The sequence below is a fragment of the Chiloscyllium plagiosum genome, chromosome 6 (genome assembly GCF_004010195.1).
Source record: "Chiloscyllium plagiosum isolate BGI_BamShark_2017 chromosome 6, ASM401019v2, whole genome shotgun sequence".
Taxonomy (NCBI): Eukaryota; Metazoa; Chordata; class Chondrichthyes; order Orectolobiformes; family Hemiscylliidae; genus Chiloscyllium; species Chiloscyllium plagiosum.
Window position 1 is genome coordinate 89,148,935 of NC_057715.1, and position 24,250 is coordinate 89,173,184.

A 24,250-nucleotide genomic window follows, 5' to 3' on the forward strand; every position below is an offset into this window, starting at 1 on the left:
TCTACAGAGACTCCTGTACTGTCTGCCTTTGCTTTTGAGCTACCTGGTGGTCAACCCATTCTCTATCTGCCTGTTTGCTGTGCCTTGAGATGTAACCACATCTCTGAACACATGAGCCATATAGTTCTTTGTCTGTTCGATGCAAATACAATTGAAGCATTTCCTTAGGTTTAAATAGAGAAAAAGTATAAATGTTTATTTTCCTGATCTCCAAAACGTAAATAAAACAGTATTGATTGACTTTTTCAATACCCACATAATAAAAGATGGTTACGAAAAGTTGAGTGAACTGAGATTTACATATTGCTGAATATGTACAGAACTACTTATCACACATACCTTTGGCAACAGGCTCTCTAATGTTTTGTTAATTCATATGGCAGTAGCATGAGATCCTTATGTATCTTAAGTAACTTGACATATCTTTGTATTATATTTTTTTCAAATGCAAATGATGATTCTAGCTAATCAATCAATTCAGAGGCATTTTAGTTTGTTACTTAACTATATTTAAAGCCTAAAGAATATGAACTTTTAGACAAGTATTTCTGACCTTGTTCTAGCTTTGCAAATTCACTATTAGTTTTACCGATTTCTTCTAGAAATCTGAGAGAAAATATCTGCTTTGTTATATATGTAACAGAATTATAAATTATAAAATGATCAAATAAATATTTCTCAATACCTTTTATCATATTGTCATGGGTGATCACTCAATGACTTTTCTTCAAAACAAGTGAAGGTTTTAACTTGTCTGTAATTATTACTTGTTCGGAATTGTGCTTCCTCCTAAGTCATGAGTTTTTGGCTTTAAACCCTACTCCAAGATTTAAGCATGTAATCCAGACTGGTACTTAAGTATGACATTCAGAGGGTTCTGCATCTTTGGACACATTCTTTGGGTTCTGCATTTTTGCATCTCAGTGCACATAAAATATTCTGTAGCACTTTTGAAGCAAAGGAGGAAACTCTCCTGCATTCCTAGTCAATCTGTATCTCTTTAAAAATAGATAACCTAGCCATTTGACTCATTGTTTTGCATGAAACATTGGACTATTTGATATTTCCCTTTATTATGTGAGTGATTTCACTTCAAAAGTATTTATTAGATTTTTAGACATTTGGAGGTTGTGAAAATGCTATGTAATTAAAAGTTGCAAACTAACTACATGATAGGTTGTACCTAATCCTATCCCGAATGAATTTGACTATAACCTATTTAAAACAAACCTGTGTTTGTTACGATATGGCTGATAATGCCTTATTCTTGTTGAGTGAATACTCCTCTGTATTTTGCTGATATTTCTTATAATGTTTATTATTCAATGTTTTCTATTAATAAATGCAGTTTAAAATCAATGTCAATAATTTCTGTTTTGTTTAGAGTAAATGCCTTTGGAAATTTTGTTTCTTTTGCTTCTTGGTTTATACTTATGAATCAGTACTAATGTTGTAAATATTCAGTCTTTCTCATTCAGTGAGCTGGCAAAGGAAATGGAAATTGAAGATAGCGTATTGTCTCTTAAAAACTCCTGTCTGTATGAACATTGAACTTTTGAATAAGAAGGCTGCTGCTTTTATATAAATTCACTATTTTCATTTGTTTTTCTGGCCACACTGTGTTAATGGAATTTTCCCTTGTGCGCATCTGCGGGTCTTCAATTTGGCCACGGGCATCTGTAGACCTTGTGATGATCGCTATTGCAAGCAAAAGCCATATGTGTTTAAAAGGAAAAAAAATCTCTTTATTTTGCTTGCTTTTTTAACTGGATGGATAACTTTTCTGCCTCAGGATAGAAGAACAGAAAATACAAAATAATTAATTGCCTCCATTCTTGAGGCTGTTTGATTTTTCTCCACCAATATGGAATGGTTGTCAGCTTTTCTGATAAATGACTGCATGAATTTGCATAGATTTTACATTAACACAATTTTATTTTATTTGGGAAAACTAGTTTACATAATAATGCAGAAAATTACTAAAATGGTTTAGTTTTCAGTGGCAGGAGATTGCTTTCAGCAGACATTGATAAATTTCTTTGTGTCTTTCATATAATTATTCCACCATGATTTAAAAGGGCACAGTTTAGGCTGTTAGGCTTTTATTGCAGCATTAAATACTTGGAACTTTATGAGCCCAATAAACGTGATTAGTGTAACAGAAAAATATTTTTAAAAAGCCATGTAGTAGAAGTTCCATCCTTTTTGGGATTATCTGTTGGGGATGATACAGTGTTAACAAATATTCTAGATGACGTTTTTGGTGATTTACAAAAATTACTGTCACTATTAAGGTTAGATACCTTCCAATCAAGTGTCATTGACAAAAAGATAATAAAATTAAATAATGATGAGCCTTAGCCCTGATGAACTCTGATGAGAGATCTGTTACTGCCACTCCTACAGCACTGGGACACCCTGGGTGCCAACTGTCAGTACTGAAGCTAATGATGACAAATGCCTTAGTCTATGCAGATTGTGGTGTTGGGTGACTGCTGTGATTACCTTAGCTGTGTTCTTGTCTTAACCCTTTAAACACATGCACTGGTGAAAATTTTGTTACCACTATTAAAATCTGACTCATCCGCATGGCTCAATAATACCAGATTTTAGAAGATATATCTTTGGTGATCATCTGAAATGTTTTAAATTGGGGTTATTCCTATTCTGTGGCTGAAGCAGACTAAGCAAGTGTAAACATTTAAAATGTTTTATAAACTGAATACTCTGACATTTTCCCAGTCACAGAAATTATTTGTGTTTGTTAAATTGAAAGGTAACAAAGAATATTCAGATAAAGAAGAGCATTTAAAATTTAGGTTAGTTTAGTTATAAAAATTTTGGTTGCTGAATGCAGTATATGAGTGGAAGAAGAATGTGGCTGTTTGTATTTTGCCAAATGGTGGCATTGACTTACAAACAAAAGAGCAAAATGTAGTGATACTTGCACAGATTTCCCCAATTTGTTGCTTGAATGGGTTTTGAATAAGGTCCAGGACTTGCACAAAAGAGGTTTTTCTTTGCTTGAATTTGTCCCATCTGTGTCATCTGGTCATTCTGCTGTAGAAGGTGTCATTATATGAATCCAAATGTATTAGACAGTTGCTTTATGAACTGCTTCTAGTGCATGGTGGAGTTCATAAGTTGTCTGATCCTTTGTGCACCATTCCCAATTGACACAAGTGCATTCTGTTTGGCATATTATTTTGTAATTATGACTAATGATGAATGGAATATTGTTTTTTTGATTATTTTATCTGTGCAGTTTCTGACCAGCTACAACTGGTATTCAACTATTCCAGCGATCTGTACTTTCCACTTCCTTATCTAAAAACAGTTGCATAGAAAAGAGGGTTTGGTTTCTTTAAGTATTATTATCTTGTCATACCATCATCTCTGGACAAGATTACATTAAACTGGCTGAAATCTTGTTTGCAGTCATACTCCTAATAATTCTGGTATATATTTTAATAGTTACCATTAAGTCAGCATCCCAGTTGGCATAACTTACACCTTAATAGACTTAAGATGGTAAAATGTAGCCATATAGGCAGTCAGAATGGAAAACAGTGCAATCAAAGTTCAGTCACTGACAATCCTTGTAATTTGTAAATAAACAGCAATGATATAAGAATTGGCCTGATATTGTGCTTCCATTTGACCACCACATGTTCCAATAATTTGAAACATACGTTTTTAGCTTGTTATAACAGAATGTTTGCCATTATAAATGTTTCAGATTTGTTCAGAATTAAGTTTCTAGTGCAAATAAGATTTTAGGTGAGTATAAAAAACTGAAAATTCTGGATATATGAACAAAACAAGTGTATATTATCAGTATTTTCTGTGCTTATTTCAGATTTCCAATACTTAACAGCTTTTTTTTTAATTTAGATTTTGGTCTAGCTGATTTCCAGTTGAATAACAGGAACATTGTTTACAATTTGAGTGATATTATGTGGGCAGCACGGTGGCACAGTGGTTAGCACTGTTGCCTCACAGCGCCAGAGACCCGGGCTCAATTCCCGCCTCAGGCGACTGACTGACTGTGTGGAGTTTGCACATTCTCCCCGTGTCTGCGTGGGTTTCCTCCGGGTACTCCGGTTTTCTCCCACAGTCCAAAAATGTGCAGGTCAGGTGAATTGGCCATGCTAAATTGCCCGTAGTGTTAGGTGCAGGGGTAAATGTAGGGGAATGGGTCTGGGTGGGTTGTGCTTCGGCGGGTCGGTGTGGACTTGTTGGGCCGAAGGGCCTGTTTCCACACTATAAGTAATCTAATCTAATCTAATATATTTTATATATAGAGAGCAATACAGTTTTACTCTTTGAAATTACTAAAACCAAATAAAATTACATTCCAAAGATATGCACCGAGTATTGTATTTATGTAGTTTTTAAAGAGAATTTATAGATTATTTTAAAATGCTGAAGTTTATTCTGTATTTCAAAATATCCAAATCATTTATATATAACAAAAAAAGTCCAAATACTGACAACTTGCTGAATATGACTCCATCATCCTCCAATCTGAATAATAATAATTTACCATGACTTGTTATTTCTGTCCTTAAGTCTTTTAAATTTAATTTGATCCTGCTTCTCCTATTGAATATGTTTAGTTTTGTTAACCAGCCTTTTATGTTATGTTATAACACACATTTCCTCAACACGAATTTGCTGTAGTGTGATTGACGAATTGGGGGTGCCGTTTCTACAGTGTGAACTTTTAAAACATATGTTGGCTATAATGTGATTACAGAGCCAACATTTAAGCACTGTTTTTAAAGTGCAATTTTTCTGTCTCGCAGGGTCGCATTATAGAATTGACTATAGATAGGCAACACAACAGCCAAGTGGCAGTTGCAATTTCATACAGAAAAGTACAAAGTGATGCTGTTTGTAGAGAGGATAGTGAGAAGCAGTATAGACCCACCAACTCCCACCTGGACTACACCAGCTCCCACCCTGCCTTCTGTAAAAACACTATCCCTTACTCCCAATTCCACTGACTCCGCCACATCTGTTCCCAGGAGGACCAATTACACCATAGAACACCTCAGATGGCCACCTCCTTCAAAGACCGGAATTTCCCCTCTCATGTGGCCGACAGTGCATCTCCTCCACTTCCCACACTTCTTCCCTTGAAACCCGCCCACCTCCCCCTCCCCATGATCACGTTAAGGACAACCCCCCACACACACCTCGGTCCTCACTTTCCACTCCTCCAACCTCCAGATACACTGCATCTTCCTCTGCCATTTGTGCCACCTACAAACAGACCCCATCACCAGAGATATATTTCCCTCACCACCCTTATCTGCATTTCGGAGAGACCATTCTCTCTGCGACTCCCTTGTCAGATCCACACCCCCACCAACCCACTCTCCCCTGCCAGCACCTTCCCTTGCCATTGCAAGAAGTGCAAAACCTGCGTCCACACCTCCGCCCTCACCTTCGTTCAAGGCTCCAAAGGATCTTTCTGCATCCAATGCACCTGCTGTGGTCCCCTCTACATTGGGGACGCCAACTTGCAGATCATTTCAGAGAACATGTCTGGGACACCCGCACTGATCAACCCCACCATCCTGTAGCTGAACACTTTAACTCCCCCTCCCACTCCGCCAAGAACATGCAGGTTCTGGGCCTCCTCCATCGCCAAACCCTAACCACCCAACACCTGGAGAAAGTACGCCTCATCTTCCATCTTGGGACCCTCCAACCACGCAAGATCATTTCAATGTGGATTTCACCAGTTTCCCCATCTCCCCTCCCCCCACTTTCTCCCAGTCCCAACCTTCCAACTTGGCTCCGCCCTCTTGAATGGTCCTATCTGTCCATCTTCTTATCTGCTCCATCCTCCTTGGCAATTTGAGAAGCAGGGATTTTTGACGAGGTTAAAATGGCTGGCAAAGCCATATGTCTTTGGTTTAATGAGATGCCGAGTGATCTCATTTGGTATGTGGGGATAATGATATAACCATGCAAAATCATCAATAGGCACTACAACTAGGTGTATCTTTGAAAAATGTGGCAAGTAGAACATGTGAGTTGCTGGGTATTCCAATGAAAATGGACACCCTTGCTAATCCAGCTGAGTTTGGGGAACAACACATGAGTGAATGCAAATGCATTGCCTCACTCAGGACATAGCCTGAACAGAGTGATTCTAGGTCAACCCATAGCCAAATCGAAAATGAAGCTAAGCCTTGGCCAAAAGGTTAAAACTCACTTCAGAATCTGGTACAGTAAGCCATTACAGGTGCTAAGGACTCAAGACAGCAACACAGTCCATACAGACCCTAAATTGCATAAGAGAACTCATAAGCCAGTAATCAGGAGAGTCCACACCCTGGAAAGTCCACCCATTTCTGATTTTCATGATGTGGAAGTGCCAGTGTTGGACTGGGGTGGACAAAGTTAAATATCATACAACACCAGGTTATGGTCGAACAGATTTATTTGGAAGTGCAAGCTGAGTTGAGGTGTCACCTTTTCTTTCAATAAAACCTTAAGTTATCTCAGGAATCTGACTTGAAAGAAGTTCTGCAATTTTTATATGAGTGTATCAAAACTTGCAACCTCATTCGAAGTGATTGAAGACTTAATGTAATCTAGGTTTGTTCAATGCTTCACATCGGTTGTATGACTCTTTGATCTTTTACTATAAATTCTTCATCCCATGATCCTGCCCCACTAACTACTTGCCAAAGGAGCAGTGCCCTAAAAGCTTGTACTTGCAATAAAACCTTTTGGACTATAACTTAGTGTTGTATAATTTTTAAACAGATCCGGTTTGGAATTGCTTAGAAACATCAAAATCAGAACCAATCAAAATACACATCTGGTTAAATGGTCACCCAGTTATAATGGAGGGCAATACCAGTGCAGCATTTCAGTGATCTCTGAACCAGTCTTTGACAAAATTCGTTCTGGACTCTAACCCTTCAGTTTACCAAAGACCTTGGCTTGACTGAAAATCCATACCAGGGAACATTTACAAATTAAGTGTGTAACTTTGATTCTAATCTCTAATGAGAAGCAGCTGGTTCAGTTACCATTGACCACAGTAAAAGGATCAGGCCCAAGCTTGTTAGAATGAAATTGGTTGAGAAAGATTCAAAGTGTGTGGTGTTGGAAAAGCACAGCTGGTCAGGCATCATCCAAGGAGCAGGACAGTGGATGTTTCTAGCTTAAACTCTTCATCAGGTTTGATCGCCGAACCTTCCTTCTCTATCTGGACATATTAATGCTCTGCACTAGCCAAAGTCCTGGATGCATACACTTGGGCATTCCTCTTCATTAGGCCACCTATGAGTTAATGCTACTGCAATGCTGTACAGGAGGCATCATATGTCAATACCGGATCTAGCTTGGGATCATAGTCTTCATCTTCATTCCTGATGAAGAGCTTATGCTCTAAATGTCAACTGCTGCTCTCAGATGCTGCCTTTTCCAGCACCACACTTTTTGACTCTGATCTCCAGCATCTGCAGTCCTCACACTCTTCTGAGAAAGATTCACCTAGATTGGCTCAACAATTTTTCGATTAGAAAATGGCTGCTTGAGTGAAATCCTAATTAAATACATAGAGGTTTTTTAGGAAGGTTCGGGATTATCAAGGTGTCAAGCCCACTTCGCATGTTGACCAAGAAGCAATTCCGTGATTCTACAAGGCCTGCCTGGTTCCGTTTGCCTTACAAGAAAAAAAATAGAGACAGAAGTCAGAAGGCGAGCAAGCGAATGAATCGATACAGTTTGCAGAATGGGAGCACCATTCGTACCAATTGTGAAGCCCAATTTTAAACAAACAGCAACTGCAAAAATACCCAACCCTCGTGTAGAGGATTTATGTGCAAAGCCAGCAGGGAGCCATGCATACATGCAAGTGTGGTTAGATGAGGATTCCCAGAAGTATGCTACAATTAATGCCCATAGGGTTTTGTACCAAAATATGAGACTGCCATTTGAGGTATCGTAAGCCTTGCAATTTTTCTGCAGACGATGGAGAACATTTTACAAGGGCTACCCCAGGTTGCCATTTATCTAGATAATATGCTAAAAACAGGGAAGATCAACAAGGAGCACTTAGAGAACTTGGACATAACCCTTAGACATTTTTCCCAGATGGATGTGCGCCTTAGAAGGGAAAAATGTGTGTTCCAGGTACCCCAAGTTACCTACTTGGGCTACAGAATTAAGACAGGGTTAGACCTGTTGGAAGATAAAGTGAGGATGATAAAAGGTTTCTGCATCAGTACCGGAGCTTAAGTCTTAGGCTAGTGAACTATTATGGAAAGTTCATACATAACCTGGCCTCAATCCTGGCACACTTGCATCAACTCTTTTAAAAAAAAAAATGGTCTCGCAGCCAAGCCATCGCCTTCAGGGAAGTGAAGAATCAGCTATCATCCTCTAAGGTGTTGACACACTATGATCCCAAGCAGAATCTGGTATTGATATATGATGCTCCTGTACAGCATTGCAGTAGCATTATCTCATAGGTGGCCCACTGGAGAGTAATGCCCAATAATGTATGCATCTAGAACTTTGGCTAATGAAGAGCATAAATACACCACGATAGAGAAGGAAGGTTTGGTAGTCATATTTAGAGTCAGGAAGTTTCACCAATACTTTTATGGATGTAAATTTACAATAATAATGACCACCAATCTCTACTAAATCGACTGAAAGAAGACAAAGTAGTGCCACCCATAGCTTCAGGTCAAATTCAACGGTGGGCTTGAATAGTAAATGCATAAAATTACAAGTTGGAACACTGTCCAGGAGACCAAGCAGCAAACACCTGATGGTGATGGGAGAAACCAAAAAGCTGTTGCAATGGGAATTGAAACCTTTTTGGACTTGGAGAGACCAGATCACAGTAGAGGCACATTAATTTGGAGAGTAAGTATGATTGAACTGAGCAAAGGTCGCTGCCAAATACTAGCTGAATTCCACCAGGGTCATCCAGGAGTTTCCAAAATGAAGATGTTGGCGAGAAGTTATGTTTGGTGGCTAGGATTGTATGCAAACATAGCTGCGTTCATGGGGCAGTGCCCAAAGTGCCAACAAGGACAAAAGCCAGCAGCTCCTTCATGTTTGTCACAATGGCCAGGTAAACTCTGGACTTGGTTACACGCCAACTATATAGGTCCTTTCATGGGCTCAATGTTCTTAGTCATTGTGGATGCCCACTCAAAGTGGCTGGACTTGCATAGAGATAATTCGTCAAACACGGGGACAATGATAGAAAAACTGTGCGTATCTTTTGCAGTACATAGACTGCCGGAAGTGTTAGTCACAGATGATGGACTATCATTTATCAGCAGGATATTTGAATATTTTCTAAAGTTGAATGGTGCTTGTCATATAAGGGCATTTCAATACCATCTGTCATCCAATGGTCCGGCAGAAACAGCATTCCAAACTTTGAAGGCAGGCTTAAAAACAGTTCACGAGATACCAAACTGTCCTGGTTCCTATTAATTATAGAACCATCCCTCGTGCAACTACAGGGATAGCTCCAGCAGAGTTGCTAATGGGGAAAAGGCTCTGCACCAGGTTAAATCTGATGTTCCTGGACCTGGGGAAGGTGAAACGGCTTCAGGAATGCCAATGCCTGAGACAAGACTCTGCCAAGTGAAAGAGACGTTTTACTTTAGGGGACAAAGTTTGGTGTAGTACCATGAGAATCTCCCTGCATGAGTAAAAAGCATGGTCAACGTGAGACAGCTCCAGTGATGTATAAAGTTCAAGTAGGTGCGACAGTCCTAAACAAGCATGTAGACCATATGAAAGCTGCAAACTCTGAAACGGTGCTGGAGTAAAACCTACGTGGCTCCTTGACTGCCTTTCCAACTGTTCTGGAACTCCTGGGTTCTCCCTCTGTCAAGTGTTGAAGATACCTTGGAATCTGAGATGGACACGTTGAATGTTGTTGCCTCAATGCTTTTGCCACCTGAAGAGGAGATTGACTTTCTTCCATGATGCTCCAGGCACAAGAGACGAGCTACTGTGTGTTACACGCTGCCCATAACAGAGGCAGAATTGAATAAACCTGATACAATACTAAAGTGCCCTAGGAAGAGCTACAAAAAACAAAGAACTCGCCTATGTCCTTGGACTCAGAGGGGAAAGGGTGTAGTGATTGTAATGAGGTCAGCCAGGTGTACCCCTTGGAATATGAGTTCCCTAATTGGGACTGGTCTGATCAGGGAACCCTGGCTGACACATATATACAGGGGTTTCAGCTGGCTCTGAGGAAGCTGGATCAGTGTCAAGGACTCTCCATGTATAAATAAAGGGTGACTTGGTGATGGGATACCAGCCTCTGTGGATTTGTTTCAGGTGGAAACACTGAAAATCAGTCATTTCTAAAGGAAATTGTGTGGATACATGAGAGAAATAATCTTGAGGGCTATAGAGTTAGAGTGGGGGAATAGGGCTAAATGTATCCTGATTAAATGGATTACCTACAGACACATTTCCCTCTAATTAATGCACCTAACATTATGGGTAATTTAGCATGGCCAATTCACCTGACCGGCACATCTTTGAACTGTGGGAGGAAACTATGGTACCCGGAGAAAACCCACACAGACACTGGGAGGATGCGTGAACTCCACATAGACAGTCACCTGAGGCTGGAATCTAACCTGGGACCCTGGTGCTATGAGGCAACAGTACTAACCACTGAGCCACCTTGCCACCCAAACAATGACCAATTTTGACACAGCAAGCATCGCTCACTTGCAAACCTCAGCGCTACGCTTGGATTGAACCCACAAGTTTGCCATTATTAGCACCACGTTCTAACTGTCTGAGCTAACCTCCCTACAAATTTCCCAAGAGAGAGTGGGCATAGGCTTAATGGACCAAATGGCCTCCTCTCATGACGTAAATGACCTATGGACTATATTTTATGGAGCTTGTGCACATAGGAAAACAGCTGTGTGGACCTGTAAATTAAGGTGCTGAGTCATTGTCGAATATGCCCGTTGCCAATCCATTCCCACCCCCCCAACCCCCTCCCAACCGCCATCACCTCAATCATAGGTGGTTGAGTCATTCACTGGGTCACCTGCCCAAAGTCCATTTGAATTACTGCCCATTAAATGCCTCATCCGAATGGTGTTCAGTATACTGTCCAACCCGTGGGTTGCTACACTGTTAAAACTTGGGTAGGGGAAGGGGTGGTCTTGCTTCTTGCTTAGTCTCCAATTGGAAACCCTTCCCCTCTCTAACATGGTCCCCATTCCCCAATCAGTCCCCTTGCACCCTAGTTTCAGTGAGATCCTAGAGGTACATGAATGCCATTACTAAGTGCCACCTCCTTAGCCTATTCCCAGTACTAGAAGTGGCCAGCCCTCCTGCTGATGCAGTTGGTGTGAAGTGCTGTTGACCTCCAATTGGCTGGCAGCTCTATGAGGTAGAACTTCCTCCTGGAGGTGGATAGAAATACAGCATCATAATAATTAAAGGTCATTACCCACATCAGTCCACTTGCTACAGGAGCTTTGTTTCTGCATTTGGCATTTAGTCTACCCCACAACTGGTGGCTATGCCTTCAGCTGTCTATGCCCTAAACTGTGCAATTTCCTCCCTCAACCTCTTCAACATCTCTTTCCTACTTTAAGACCTTCATATAAACTATACTCTGTTACCGAAGATTTTGTCACTGATCTTAATATTTTCTTCTTTGTCTCTTTGTCGATTTTCCCCGATTGTGTTTTTGCACTAGGATATTTTCAAAGGTCAAGGCTCTGTATAATTGTTGTTATTTTCATGCTTCTGCCTTTGAATCACATTGCCAATTATTTCCTATTCCAGTTTCTTCACTGCCCCTACTTTGCTCATTTTTACATTTACCATATTGCTCATTGCTATTAAGTGCATTACGCTATTTTTCTACCTGCATTGCACTATATAAATAGAAGTTACTGTTTGAGTTGCTTTATCTTTATGATCATGTTTTCAAAATTGCCATTCTGCTATTACATAGCAGTCAATACCATACATGACTCCTCTGGTACTAAAAAAGTCTATCTCTGTATGCAGCAAGATCCTAGGCTTGGGTTGATAAGTGACAAGTAACATTTGTACTTCTCAAACGTCAGGCATTGAACACTTCTAACAGTGTCTCATAATCTTACCTTGACATTCAATGGCATTATCTTCACAATATCCCACTATCAACATCCTGGAGGTTGCAATTGACCAGACTGTTAACTCGATCACCATATAAATACTATGACTACAGCAGCAGATCAAAAGTTGAGAATTCTGCAGCAAGTAATTCATACTCCTGACTCAGCAGAACCTGTCCACTATCTACAAGACACCTGGCAGGAATATGATTAAACACTTATAGAAACTGCATTGTTGCAGAAAAAAAAATGAGCCTGACACTAACCAGGACAAAGCACCAAACTTGGTTGACACCCAAACACAATTTTGAATATTTATTCACTAATTCACAGTTGGTGGCAAAGCATGCTATATACAAGAGACTTGCAGTAACATGTCAGCCTCTTTTGACAACACCTTCCAAAATTGTGACCTCTATCACTTATAAGGACAAGGACAGCAGATGCATGGAAACCACTCCAGTTGCTGCTTTCCCTTTGAGCCACACCATCATTCGGTTGAAAGTCATTGTTCATCTTCTATCGCTGGGTCAAAATCCTTTCCTTTAATTCACTGTGTATGTGCATATACCATATAGATTGCAGCAGTTCAAGAAGGTGGCTGACCACCACCTTTTTCAGCAGCAGTTATGGATGGGAGCACACAATACCTAGCCATTGATGCCACATCCAAATTACAATTTTAAAAAAACCCAGCAACATGCTATCCATTTCTGTTCAGTTAAAAGAGTTTTCAAATAGCTTTGTTCGTCAATAGTTTGCTCTGGTCGTGTGATGGGCAAAAACAAGCCTTTTCAAGAATGACCTCGATTAATTTGCCCTCTAACATTTCTTTGTTCCCAGTTTTGAAGTCCCCAACTTATGCTTATTGTTTGCAACTTAGTAAGATGCCATTTAACATGGAATGTGACACAAACCTGTTGGCTTCCTATTTTGCTGACTGTAAGTTAAATACTGTTTCAAAGCATGTTGTCTCATTGATTCAGTGAGCTAAAACATACAAATAGTTGTACAATGCACTTATAAAATTAATGTTGAATGCACAATTTTATATTTTTACCAAAATTCCCACTTTCACAGTTTCCACAAATGCCAGCTGGTCAGTTTATATTTGAGAGAGGACAAAGAAAGATGCGGTGTTATCATCATGTAGAAGTAGACATTGCATAGTTTTGAGTCCATGTAAATATTGCAGTAATAATTGTACAAATTCATAACTCATCACTCTATCAATGTTAATCCTGTAGATACAATATATTTTTCTTACTCTTAGATGTGTATCTGCTGGAAGTGAATAGGTAGAACTACTGGAGCAACTCATCCATTGAGCTTAAGCTTATGCATATTTTGATAAATTGGTATGTCTAATGGAAGACTTACAGTGCATAACTGAACTATTGTGTCATATTCACAATTATCCCTATTTTTTGTACACCGCTGCAAAAGTCAAACACTTGCAATATTGAATTGAATCTGAGTGGAGTTAATATGAAGCGGCAGTTCAAATTGTAGACTCCAAGTTAATTCATTGAGTTTTTAGTTCAGGCAAACCCATCTATCAGATTTTGAAGAAGGATCACTGGACCCAAAACATTAATTCTGCTGTCTGTCCACAGATGCTGCCAGACCTGCTGAGTTTCTCCAGCAATTTGTTTTTGTAACTGATTTCTCGCATCTGCAGTTCTTTGTTTTTTGCCTATCTAGAGGTGCTACTGGATAAAATATGATCTAAATTAAGCAAAGATATGTTTGAACCAGTAGAACAATTATCATTTGAATGATGAAGCTGAAAAATCAATGTGTATTTGATGTTAGTAAAATTAGAATGTTTAACAATTTCCTGAAGTGGTGCTTGCTTTTCAACAGTGACACTACTTCTTAGGTGTCTGAACACAAAGGAACTACCACACTAGATGAATGCTCATGTTGACACCACCTAACAAGCAGGGATTATGCATTTACAGAAGAAGTAATATGATAGGTCAAGTATAAGAGGCTCTTCTCAAGAGTACTTCACCACATAATGAGTGATTGACTAGGGTGTGCGGAGCTGCCATTCTTGGCTTCATTTCGGTGTTGATGCCTGTTTCACTGCACCAAAGCCCTCTTGATCATGTTCAGCTGCTCTGTTCTCATGTGGTGAATAATGGTGGGGAAAAGCCGCTTTTCTGTCTCATTTTTCTTTCTAATTTACACATCCAAACATTTTTTTGTTAGCAGTCCCTATTTGCTATTCTCTTTTGTCAATGCACCATTCTCTTTTGCCTTCAGGCTATGAACTAATTCCGTCTTCTGTAATTACTGCATGTTTTACACCTGTCTGTATATTATAGACTCTTGCTTCTGTATTAAGGCTATTTTCTGGGAAAAGAAACCAGTTTTCCTGTCCAAATAGTGTTTGAGATTTCTTACAGAATACACAATTGAGCTGTTGAGCCATTTTCTGAAACAATCCTTGACCTTTTGGATTTTATAAAGACAAGTAAGTGCTGCTGCTTCAGACAGTTTGTGTTCAAACAGTGTGCTGAGGAACAGTGCCCTGAGCTTTGTTCAGCTTGAATGAAACAGTGGTTGTAGTCATTTTAGGATCATTAACACCCTGAATGCACAGTATCGTTCAACAGTGTTTGCTCAACAGCTGCACTTTCACTATAATAGCATCTTATTAAATTTAGGTCAAGCACACTCTGAAGATTATCACAATGAGAAAACTGTTTGAAAAGTTACCTGTTTAAGGAAGCAATTCATTAGATTTTAGTTAAGTGACAGCTGCAATTCATCGCCTAATCTTTAAGTTGTCCAAGGCCAGAGTAAGGGCCTTTTATAGTCTAGCTCCTCAGTCTATAAAACCCAGTTGAATAAACCAGGTCTGTTTTATACTTCAGCACAGCCGCAATCCAATTAGGAGTTGAACAAGGGTCAAATTAAGGAGACTTTACGCTTCATGTTTGCATCATTAGCTATAGAACGTTTTGTGTGTGTGTGGGGGAGGATAAGGGAAAGGGATAGACACAAAGCTGTCATTTACCATGTGGTGCAGCACTGAACTGAGGGAGGCACAGCAGGCTAGCGAAAACATTTCTTGTCTTAAGGGGCTGTACTGCTGTAGATCAGCTGGTATATAGATGTTTATAGAATGGGGAGCATTGGGTTGGGGTTTATGTGAAATCTGGGGTTACATCAAAAGAGAGAGCCCAGCTGTATACATATTCTTTTCTTGTGGCATGTTGCCTTTACACTAATCAGTGAGATAGGTTTAAGTCAGAACCCTCTTGTGCACTCATTATCTTAAATACAATAATTCCAAGCAGTGTTATGCATAGTTTTCTCTGTTAAACTGAATTGTTTAATGTTGACTAGAAAATATCTTAACTTATATTTTTGATGTATACTGATAATTTTCCAATGTTTTACATTTAAAACTGAGTGGTTTTGTATCTGGTATTTAGTTGTTAACTTGTTAAATGCTGTTTTGGATTAGTATCTTCCGAATAATTATGGTGGGCAGTGATAATATTTAGATAACTGAGTCGAAGAGACTATAATAAAATAAATATGCATTTTTCTTTGGTCAAACTCGTGTTGCTAAACTATTTTAAATGCCTCAGCTTTTCAATTATATTGCTATCTATCAACATGGTTTTAATGAATATTGGATTAGTTTCTACACTTGAATAGAGGACATTAAGCTGATTAAATTATATTATATGCTCATTCAATGTAAGATGTAATGTTATTAGAGCTATACATATACAAGTTGAGATAAAATTCAATTTCCAACAGCATTTTTGAAAAAGTAAGATTTTAATTAACAAATATGTATGCTTATCAATTCCTCCTGGTTTTATTTTTGTACATTGAATATGTACAGCTATCTTGAAACCATTGCACTCTGTAAATTCTTTCATTTTTCCATTTATACTTAAACTTCAAAACTATTAATGCTGAAATATTTAACCCACTATGCTGAAGGAGTTCATTTGTCAAGTGTTCACTCCCTAAGTCCCACTTATCTATACTCTGTGCAGAATAGTAAGGTTTTAGGTAATTTCTGATCTCAGTTGAGTGTCCTTAATTTTATGTCCTGCAGCTTTGCAAATCTTTCCTCATTGACCGTTATTATAACATTTCATTCAAAACGAGACAATTTTGGCAATGCATCATTGCTTAAGTACTACATTGAAGTGACAAACTTGTGCCTTTAATGAAGAAAACAATTCAATGTACTGCACAGAGGCGTGCAGAAAAGTAGACAGCAAGTCTATGCAGGGCAATTTAGGAGTTGTGCCCAAAAACCTGGTCAAATACATGAATTTTAAAATGGTTTAAACAAGAAAAAACACTGAAGTGGCCGAGAGCTTCAGGGAAAGAATTCAAGATGCGTAATCTATTTGGTTGAATACATACCTTTTTCATACCATCGACAGTTATGAGGAGGTGCAAAAAAAGATAAACAATGTTAAGAGAAATGCTGGTGGGGTTATGGACCTATAGCATATGATGCTGGTTACAAAGACAGAACGATTTCAACACACAGGTGATCAACTTAAACTTTAGGCATTAAGTGAATAGGTCCCAATGTAAATCAGCAGGGATAAGGTTATAGGGTGAGCCCTTTTGGGTTGTTGTTTCTTGGTGTACTAAAGTGTGCAGTAGGTGGAGGATGGAAGATCACTCAGGTAGTAGTCAAGACTAGAAATGAGTAAGGATTTCAGCAGGAAGTGGGCTTTGATAAAGACAGCTATGGATAATTATAGCAGTGGAAACATGCCTGCACGTGTTATCCTAACAGTAGGTGGATGGAGATCTCAAGGTCCCTTGGAAGAAATATCAAACACGTTGAAGACATTGAACACATAAAATACAAAATGCTAGCACTTGCAATAGAAACCAGCTTAGGTGCTGCCTTTAAGGCATGTTGTTAGATATGTTTGTATGACTCTACAAATTATAGTCATGCAAATTAACTTTGGGGAAGAAGAATGCTGAGTTGGGTGTTAACAGGTATTTCTATGCCAAATGGAACTTCTGACCCCATCAGAAATTTGCCTAATCAGAAAATCTAAAGCTATTTGTTGAAAGTGTCACTGACTGCAAATGTAATGTCTCCAAGTTTGCAGATGACATGAAGCAGGTTAGAAGGGTGAGCTATGAGAAGGATGCTGAAATGGTTCTATGTGATTTGGACAAATTGTGTGAGTAAATGCAGGGCAGATGAAGTAAAATGTGTATATATGTGGGCTAACCACTTTAGGGACACAAATAAGAAAGCAAATTATAATTTGAATGGCAATGGATTAGGAAAGGGGCAACTGCAATGAAACCTGTAATTGTACAAAACATTCTAACAGGAATAGGCAGGCAAGATGTTTCCGATTACTGGGAGTCTTTGTATTCTAGGAGATAGTGAGGACTGAAGATGCTGGAGAGTCAGAGTTAATAGTGTGACTCTGGAAAAAGCACATCAGATCATGCAACCTCTGAGGAGTAGGAGAGTAGACGTTTTGGGCAGGATCATTCATCGGTCCTGCCCAAAATGTCGACTCTCCTGCTCCACGGATGCTGCCTGACCTGCTGTACTTTTTCCAGTGCTGCACTTTATTGACTGTCCTTGTACACCAGTTACTGCAAGTTAGCATGCAGGTGCAGCAAGCGGTGAAGAAGGCATATCGTATGTTTGCCTTCATATCAAGAGGATTTGAATACAGCAGCAGGCATGTCGTGCTGTAATTGTACAAGGCTTTGGGTGAGTATTGCATATAGTTTTGGTCTCCTTATCTAAGAGAGAATGTTCTGGCTATGGAGGGAGTGCAAGGGAGGTTTATCAAACTGATTCCTAGGATGACAGGAATGTCATATGACAAGAGACTGGATTGGTTAAGTCTATATTCAATGGAATTTAGAAGAATGATCGGGAATCTCATAGAAACCCATTCTAACAGGAATATGCAGGCAAGATGTTTCCGATTACTGGGAGTCCAGAACCAGGGTCCCAGTCAAAGTATGTGGGGCAGACCATTTAGGAGTCAGATGAGGAAACATTTCTTCACCCAGAGCGTCTGTGAAACCCTCTGCCAAAAAAAAGATTGAAAATGTTTTCAAGGAGGAGGTACATATAGTTCTTCAGTCTAAGAGTTCTGAGTATGGGGAGAAAGCAGAAACTGGGCACTGAATTGAATGTCCAACCATGATCATATTAAATGGTGTGGAGGTGCTGGTGTTTGCCTGGGGTGGACAAAGTTAAAAATCACACGACACCAGGTTATTGTCCAACAGGTTTATTTGGAAGTACAAACTTTCAGAGTGCCACTCATTAGTCAGGTAGTTACCTGACGAAGAAACAGCACTCTGAAAGCTTGTATTTCATATTAAGTGGTGGAATAGGACGAATTGGCCAAATGCCATATTCCTCCTATTTTCTATGTTTCTACATTTTCTATGAGAATGCAACAAACAAACCCAAACTAAATTAAAATTACTCTCCAAATAATTTGTTAATAGAAGCAGAGGATTCAGAATACATATAATTTGCCGATTTGGTTGAGGTGGGTGGTGGTGCGGTGGTTGTGATGGTGGAGGGCAAGAAATTTTAATGTTTACTATTGCAAAAACTGCATGATAGTGAGTTAGAAGTCTGTTTTACATCTCATACAATTTATTCACTGAGCCTGAAAATTGACGGTCCTCTAAACAGGGCTGCTGATCTGCTATAACTGTTATTAATCCAGAAATAAGGTATAGCATTGCCTCGTTGTGTTTAAGGTGACTTCTTTATGTGAAAAAATTAAAATAAGAATTTCAACAAAACAATTACATCCAAGTATGAAAATCTGAATTCAGGAATTCTACATATTTAGATAAAGTAAATCTAATGCAACTTACAAAAGCAGTTTTTTTTGATAAAATGTAGTCATTATTAATCCTTTGGGAGTCACTTATTCAGTGAATAAAATGTCTGATTAAATAAAACAATGCTACCCAATTAGTCTTTGTTGTGCATAAAGTACCAAACCTATACTGTTCTGTTTTATTTTTCAGGTGTGGTTGCTTTTGGTTAAATTGAATTGACTAGCAACTAGCACATTTTCTTTGTGCTGATGTAGAATTGTTTTTAAGTATCTGTTATAGTTTGTAAAGAGAACTTTCATTTTCTTTCCCATAATCCCTAGGGTGGAAAGTTAGAAAAGGCTTGAAGGGTAATAAGAGGCACAATGTCACTTGCATTTTGCTGCTCAGTAGTTTGATGTACTCATTTGCTGATACAAGACGACGAGGATCAGGAATTGGGTCTGTGTTTCTAGCTTCTTGCAGACTTGCAGGCATATGAACCTAGCCAGTAGGTCATTAACCCTAGAGAAAACAGCTTGCATTAATATCCTCTAATCCTGTATAATTAGTCAAATTACTGCACGCCGACCAGCTTGTCATGTGTTGTCAGATTGTTGTGCACACTCGGGTGTCCAAGTCCCCTTGGAATGCCATTTTGGATCGGGAAGCCATTTGGTTTTGACAATAATGATTACTGGAAGGAGAAAATTTTTGGAATCTAAAGAACTTTATAATCTTTTGTGCCATTAAACTGTTAAACGATGACATGAGCTTGAACAATCAGAATTTCTCAAACCAGAAATCCACAAACTGCTAATTCACACTGTTCCCAGCTATTTGTAACAAAACTACCATTCTGATGGATGATTTAGCATTGATAACAATAAAAAGATTTAAACTATGTAATTACATGAGAATAAACTACAAATTATCTAATGGACTCAAAACACAGATTATCAACTGCCAAAGTGTCCTTCAGTGGGAAATACTTTCTTACAAAAGGGCATTATTAGCATAAATTTACAAGAGCCCTTGTTCCAACAGCATGAAGAAACGTGTATTACGTTTGCATTAGCACAGAATTGCTTGTTGTGCTTTTGGCAATGACAGATAAGTCAGTGTAATTCCACATTATGGTGGAAATGATGCTCCAAATTGTGAATGCATCCTGAAGGTGTCACTGACAATAATCTTCAAAGCGTACACTGGGAAACAGGGCTATATGTTTTGTGGATGATATACTGCCAATGACAGGAAGAATTATATGACTGAAGACAAATCTGTAACATGTTATTAAGCAATTTCACGTGAATAACGGGATAAAAGGATAATGGATGGGGGTGTCATTATTACCTTCACATAGAGGGAAAGCAAAAGCAAAGGTAGAGAGACAAGATTAATTGGGGGATGGTGCAGCATTCATTGCTCATGAGCCCTTTGTGCAGCAAACTGGAGCTTTCCTGAAATTCCAGTCCTTTAAATGCTCAGAGCCACATTTAACACATTTGGCAGAATGAGTTGAAAACTGACAGAGCGTGTTTCAGTTGCCTCACAGCTCAAATCCACTGAGTCCCTAAGCATGCCTATCACATCCCATGTATACTAAAGGACAAAATGTGAAGGTAACGAGCAAGATTTCTTCACGGCAGCTGTTGTTTTACAAGATTTTCAATAAGCCTCTCTCACCCCCAGCAGAATATATGAATGTTACAAAATATAGTAGGGCAAAAATAATAGCTTGGTCCATGTATTTCTACGTAAACCCAATATTTGTTATAAATAATTCATAAATAAAACATTCTCCTAAAATGCAATGCAATTTGAAAGCATGTGGTGGAAAGCACCTGAAAAATAAAGGCAGTGTAAATGAATTCTGCCACTTTGGCAGGAATTTTAACTTCAGAGACAAGTGGGTTTGAGAATGAAATGCTGAAATTGGCAGAATATCAGAAACCCCCTAAGAGCATCATGTTTTTTAACATGTGAATGGCTCATTTAAAAACTTATTTTTTAGCGATTTTAACTTTAACTATCGATATACAGTTTCCTGTGCTTTCTGAAAGCAACAGGTAAAATATACCATGAGTATTGTATCTCACATCTGCTTCTTGGCCTAAATGAAAGACTAGTACTCAAAATACATTTGTTGACAGTGTGCTTTCACTACTTTAGAGGTGACTGCCACTCTTTGGAATCACTTCTACTATTTTAGAGGTTTGCACATCTATTCCCTACTTCCTATCTATCATACATCAGATCCTGTAGGATATTACCTATTCTGCTCAAATCACCCCTATGTGAATTACAATGCACAACAGAGGGTCAGCTCCCCGGGCATGTCTAAACATTATTGTCTCAGGAGGCTCAGGGCATCCAATCAGCTGGAAGCATGCATTTGTAGCTTACCACCAGAAATTCTCCTGTCAAGTGGACCTGGTGGTCAAATCTGGCTTTTCCTATCACAAGTAATATTGAATGTGAAAAAAGGTAAAGTTTCCCTCTTCATCGTATGAGCATTCAAATCAGAGCCTGAAACCTGCTGTACGAATCAACACATCCTTTCCATGTCCACCTTGTCAAGATCTTACATTGTTCAATCAAGTGGTACCTCAGTCTTCTAAAATCTGATAGAAATAGGCCCAACCTGTTCAATCTATCCTCATAAAGCAAGCCACTCATTCCAGGTATCAATTTAGCAAACCTTCCCTGAACCACCTCCAAGGCACTTATCCCTACTTAAATAAGGGGACCAAAACTGCCATAGGTGTCCCATATAACTCAAGTTTAGCATCTTTACTTTAATGGTCAATTTCTCTCATAATGAAGACCATTATCGTTCTTGATGACATGATGTACTTGCATACTAATGTTTTATCACTGAAGCTCCAAGCTACCTAAATCACTCTGGACTTCAATCCCCTTCAATCCTCTATTCAGTTAGTACTCTGCTTTTTTTATTCTTTGTGCCAAAATGAACAACTTCACATTTTTCTACATTATACTCCATTTGCCAATTTTTTACTTACTCAACCCGTGTATATCCATCTGCAATATTCTTATGTCTTCACAATTTAGTTTCCTACCTATCTTGGTGCTTTCCTTGAATTTAGCTACCATGCCTTTTCTCCTGCCATCTAAGTCATTGATACACATTTTGACTTGTCAAGCCCCCAGTACAGATCCCTGCAGAACTCTGCACATCACATCTATCAGCTAATCAGATAAAGATATGTTTAGGCCAACTCTACCTTCTTCCAGTTAACCAATCTTCTATCCATGCTAATATATTTACCCTACAGCATGAACTTTTATATTTTTTGTACTAAACTTTGAGGAGGCACCTTATCAAATGCCTTCTAGAAATCCAAATGTAGTATGTCTACATGCTCCTCTTTATCCTCAGTGCAAGTTAATCTTTCTAAGAACTTATTAAATTGAATAAACATGATTTTCCTTTGACAAAACCATGCTGACTCTTCCAAATTACTTCAAGTTTTTTTTATTCTCTTATGGGATGTGGGCATCACACACTAGTCATCGTTTATTGCCCATCTCTAGCTTCCCTTGAGAAGGTGGTGGTTTTCTGGAAGCATGACCACACACTGTATATTGTACAAACTCTTGGAAGTTTCTAAGGTGGTCACGCTTGGTCCTGAAAAATGCCTGTAATTCAGATTTACCCTAGTATTTTAAAAGTTTGAACAACAAGATAAGCAAGTGTATCATGTTGCTACTGTGCCGTAGCAACACAAGTGGTAGTTATAATTAACAACAGACTGTCATCAAATCAAAAGACGTTCTGCCTCTCATGTCAATGAGCACTATGGTATCTGAATTTCATTGCTGGTGTGATCCAGGTATGCAGACATTATGTCCCAAAGACTAGTGGATTTTAACCAGCAGCACGTCCCTTCAGCTATTCACAACAAGCTTTATCAAACACCTGTGTTGGCAAAAAGGACAACAGTGTTTAACATTCAACATGATTCTGTAAATGGACAGCATTTTCTCAATAATTTGGACAGTGTGCATGGAATTATGCTAACAACTAACTTAGAACAACTAACTCAGGTTGAGTTTTGTGCACCTACATGTACTCCAAGCTACATATATTAATACATGGGGTTCTGTTCTTTGCAGATAAAAAAAACATGTGCATACATATACACACATGATTCAACTCTACAAATAGGTGAAGACAATCTCTGGTTCATTTCTCAGACAATACCCTGATCAATCAAATTCAACCTGCCTGGTTTAACATTTAAAAAGCCTGGCTGTTTTTTGTCATTCAGCAGTAATGGGTGATTCTGCATGATAATTCCTCTACCAGTCAAAAGTCTACTCACCAACTAATCTGCTCTCCTCTTATGTAGTACAAATATTGGTTTTCCCCTTGAGTTTTTATTCTCGCAAAATGTCCTGATGAGGGAAAAGTGAAAAGCTTGGAGAAAACCTGTATTTTTAATAAGGATTTTTGTATTATTAGCAAATCTGGCAGTACAGTCAATCCCATCATAAAAGCCATTAAAATTTATTGTAAATAGTTGAGGCCCAGTAATAATCCCTGTATTATAAGTTACAGTTTGACAACCAGAAAATGACCCATTTATCTCAGTTCTGAAGAAGTCATACCAGACTTGAAACATTAACTGTTTCTCTCTTCACGTATATAGTTTCTCCATCATTCACTGTTTGCCCCAACTCTTTGTTTTCTGTTAATCAATTCCCTCTCCATACTAACAAATCACCTCCAATATGTTGAGTTCTTACTTTGTGCAGTAATTTACATGTTGTTACTTATCAAATGCTTTTGTGAATCCAAACATTGTGTATCTCCCATTCCCCTTCATCGAACCTGCTTGGTTTCCCCTCAACTAGCTATAATGAATTTGCCAAACAGATTTTTCTTTTAACAACCCATATTGAATCTGCTTGATCATATTATAATTTTTAACTATCCTGCTATTACCTACTTAATAATGGATTCTATCATTTTCCAGGTGACAGATGGTAGAACTATAATATCCTGTTTTGTAACTCCCATATTGCTTGTATAATGTTGTTATCGTCACGGCTTTCAAACTGCTGAAATCTTCCAAGGTTTATGGAACTTTGGGAGTTTACAAACAATGCAACCACTGGCTGCCAGACCCAGGATTTGTCAAACTTCTGTTCCACCAGATATCCTACTACCTTTCCTTTCATAATCAGCACTTTTTTTAAAGTTCCACCCTTTTTGCTACTTGTTTTTCTCATATTCTTGTGATGCTTTT

At 38.7% G+C, this 24,250-nt stretch overlaps 1 protein-coding gene across 1 annotated transcript in view; it reads left to right on the forward strand.

Annotated features, from left to right (window-relative positions):
• Positions 1-24,250, forward strand: part of nbeaa (neurobeachin a) — an 849,844-nt gene that overhangs the window by 641,792 nt on the left and 183,802 nt on the right. The window contains exon 41 of the mRNA XM_043692709.1: positions 22,832-22,964. Coding sequence (XP_043548644.1) covers positions 22,832-22,964 — 133 coding nt within the window. The remainder of the gene's footprint in view (positions 1-22,831; positions 22,965-24,250) is intronic.